The sequence below is a fragment of the Bacillus rossius genome, chromosome 17, assembly GCF_032445375.1.
Source record: "Bacillus rossius redtenbacheri isolate Brsri chromosome 17, Brsri_v3, whole genome shotgun sequence".
NCBI classification, from domain to species: domain Eukaryota; kingdom Metazoa; phylum Arthropoda; class Insecta; order Phasmatodea; family Bacillidae; genus Bacillus; species Bacillus rossius.
Window position 1 is genome coordinate 7,698,250 of NC_086344.1, and position 3,304 is coordinate 7,701,553.

General features: G+C 59.2%; 1 protein-coding gene across 1 annotated transcript; it reads left to right on the forward strand.

Annotated features, from left to right (window-relative positions):
- Window positions 1-1,992: 1,992 nt before the first annotated feature.
- On the forward strand, window positions 1,993-3,051 carry LOC134540928 (fork head domain-containing protein crocodile-like). Its single transcript, XM_063384005.1, has one exon. The coding sequence runs from the start codon at window positions 1,993-1,995 to the stop codon at window positions 3,049-3,051; it is 1,059 nt and encodes a 352-aa protein (XP_063240075.1).
- Window positions 3,052-3,304: the final 253 nt, after the last annotated feature.

The following is a 3,304-nucleotide window of genomic DNA, read 5'->3' on the forward strand; positions in this document are numbered from 1 at the left end:
AAGATGGATTACACAATCGCCTGTATAATCGGACGAATATCTCCTGTTCATTGACTGCTAGCATGTGAGACGTCTCAAGTGGGGTAGGCTAGCCCTGTGATACAATTCTTCTTTAAATGAAAGTTTCTCATTGTTCCAGACGCCTCCAGATAAACTACGAGCCAATAGCAAACACAGCACAAAGCATAATAAAGACTTTATTTTCGACAAGGCGCTTAATGAAACCGCGAATTTTTCCGGTCTCTACCAATGAGAAACCGTGAACGAACGGAAGTGTCGAATCACAGGCTAACCAGTTGAGACGTCTAAAGAGTTTACAGCCAAGTGTCATTTGGCTGAGTAGGCCTATTCGGAAGACTGTGGAGTCTATCCCGAAAGTCATTTATAGAGACCTGCAAAATTCGCTGATTCATTCGGTGATAGGCTAGAATTCAAACACATATAAGTACCTCTTAGATAATTTCGCTAGTGGCTTACTGTTAATCTGGACGAATCTCAACCTGTTATAAACCCTCAACCAAAGAAGGATCGAATCACAGACAAACCAGCTGAGACGACTTACAAGTCGGCAGCCAAAACACTTGCGCTATTTGCCCGAGTGTACAGGGGTATGTGCCGTCTATCCTGAAGGCCATCGAAACCGCGAATTTTGCAGGTCTCTAGTCATTTACCACCGCAAATGTTTCCAGTCCCTAGTAATTGAAAAAGAAAAATAAATGAGAGAAATGAGCGCGTAGCAAGTCGCTGGTTCGTGTCCCGACCGAAGGCGCCGTGGCACTGGAACGGTCGCGAGCGCACCCGAGTCTGCCAGCACACTGCCGCCGACACTGACGGCGACAACTTACCCCGAGGCCAGGCAAGCCAGCAGACAAGGTGGGGAGCTGGGGGGGCTTAAAGGAAAAGAGGGGAGGGGGAAATCCCCCCCTCTCCAAAGGAAACTCCTTTCCCTACACATACGTGCTGAGCTACATTGTTTTCTCTGGCCGCGAAAGACTTTTTCCCTGCCAGCAAGACAAGAGAGAGAGAGAGAGAGAGACGTCCTCTGTTGCAGCCGCGCCAAACCCTTTCGCTCCTCAACATGTCCTTTATTTTTCCCTGATCGCCGGAATCTCACATGTGCGCCACAACGTCTGGGTGACGATAATCTGTTTACGATGCGAAGCGTTCCCTCTTAGTGGAGTAGCTATGTACCTTTGTCCCTTCTCTGCCCACCGTTCGCGAATTAACTTCGGAAGAGAGAGAGAGAGAGAGAGACAGAGAGAGAAGAAAAGGTGGTAAACCCTCCCATAATTAAATCCGTCCCCTACAAAACCTTTCCCCCATCCCTGAAACGGGTGTAGCGAACAGTAGCGTTCGATTAAAACGGTCTAGCCTGGGGGTTGAGGATGTCGTGCGCTGTGCTCTTGGCTCTTGAAGAAGAGCGTAAGGGGAGGAGAGGGAGACCACAAATCGAATCAAATGGCATGAGGCATTTTCCCCTGCGGTGTTTCGCTGGGTGGCTCTTTTTTTTTAAGGAGGGGACGGACGAAAGAGCGAAATCGAGTTACGGAACCCCCTGAGGAGTCGGAGAGTGTCTGCAGCAGAGAGGGGAGGGTGGCGGGGCGTGGTCTCGCGCGCCTATTGGGTGGAGGGCGTGCTCGCGGACGGGGGCTCCGACCAACGGCAGCCCCGGGTGGGGGCCCCGCCCACCAGAGGAGGCGGGGAAGGGGAAGGGGGGAAGGCCGCGGCTCCAAGCTTCGCCCCAGTCGGGTCCAGGCCTCGCTCCCCGGTGTGTATCTTGGGGCGCGGCGTCAAGGCTGTCCTAGATACGTGGAGCCTGTGTCTCCCTCGGTGTGCTCGCCAGCCCGCACGGCACACGGCCCTGTTGTGTTGAGAGGAAACAAACCCTCGCACAAGGGGGGCGGTCCCCGGGGGCGGCGGAGGGTCGGATGCGCCGCCGCCACCATTGAGCCGCACGACGGCGGCGGCGCGGGGCTGGACGACTGCCTCGCGATGCACACGCTGTTCGGCGAGCAGAACGCGTACTACCGCCACCCGGCGGCGGCGGGCGGCTACCCGGGGGCCGTGGCGGCGGCCGCGGCGGCGGCGGGCTACCCCTACGAGCAGTACTCGCGCTACAGCTACTCGGCCTACCCGCTGGGCGCGCACCACACGCAGCAGCACCAGCACCACCAGCTGCACCACCACGGCCCGGCCAAGGACATGGTGAAGCCGCCCTACTCGTACATCGCGCTCATCGCCATGGCCATCCAGAACGCGCCCGAGAAGCGCATCACGCTGAACGGCATCTACCAGTTCATCATGGAGCGGTTCCCGTACTACCGCGAGAACAAGCAGGGCTGGCAGAACTCCATCCGGCACAACCTCAGCCTGAACGAGTGCTTCGTGAAGGTGCCCCGCGACGACAAGAAGCCGGGCAAGGGCAGCTACTGGACGCTCGACCCCGACTCGTACAACATGTTCGACAACGGCTCGTACCTGCGCCGGCGGCGGCGCTTCAAGAAGAAGGACGCCGTGAAGGAGAAGCAGGAGGCGCTGAAGCGGCAGCAGGAGGCGGCGGAGGCGGCGCTGAAGCGCGACGACAAGCTGCAGCCGGAGGCCAAGCCGCCGCCGCCGCCGCCGGCCGTGAAGCCCAAGCGCGAGCCGGGGGCGGAGCTGAGCCACTGCAGCCTGGCCGCCCCCGGCAAGTACCCGCCCGACGTGAAGCTGCAGCAGCTGGACCACCACATGGACGCCTTCAGCGTGGACAGCCTGATGACGGGCCGCGCGCAGCAGCCCGTGTACCCGTACCACTGCGGCGACGGCCAGTACCCGCACCAGCACCACCCGCAGGCCATGGCGCCGCAGGAGGAGCTGGCGCCGCAGTTCGCCGCCGCGCGCCACCACCACGCGTGGTACTCCGAGGCGGAGCTGTTCGACGCGGGGGCGGCGGCCAACCCCAGCTGCCAGCTCGCGTTCCGCGGGTCCCCGCCGTCCACCGGCGCCTACCGCGCGGCGGGGCACGCCTACTACCAGCCGCAGCAGCACCAGCAGGAGTGCGGCAAGTACTAGCCCTGTGAGTTGCCTGCCCGCGGCGGAGCTCGGGACATGCGCCCGTTTACTGCACACTATCCGCCTGGCGACCAACACCAAACTGGTTCCAATGCGTTCCTCACCTCAATCATTCGGTACAATCAAATAATTCACCGACGATTCGGTCGCCATCATCAGGGAGCAGTTAATTACCTACTGTAGGTAACTGGTTCCTGATGATGGCGACTGCACTGTCGACAAAAACGTAGGCGAATTATTCACCAAGGACACG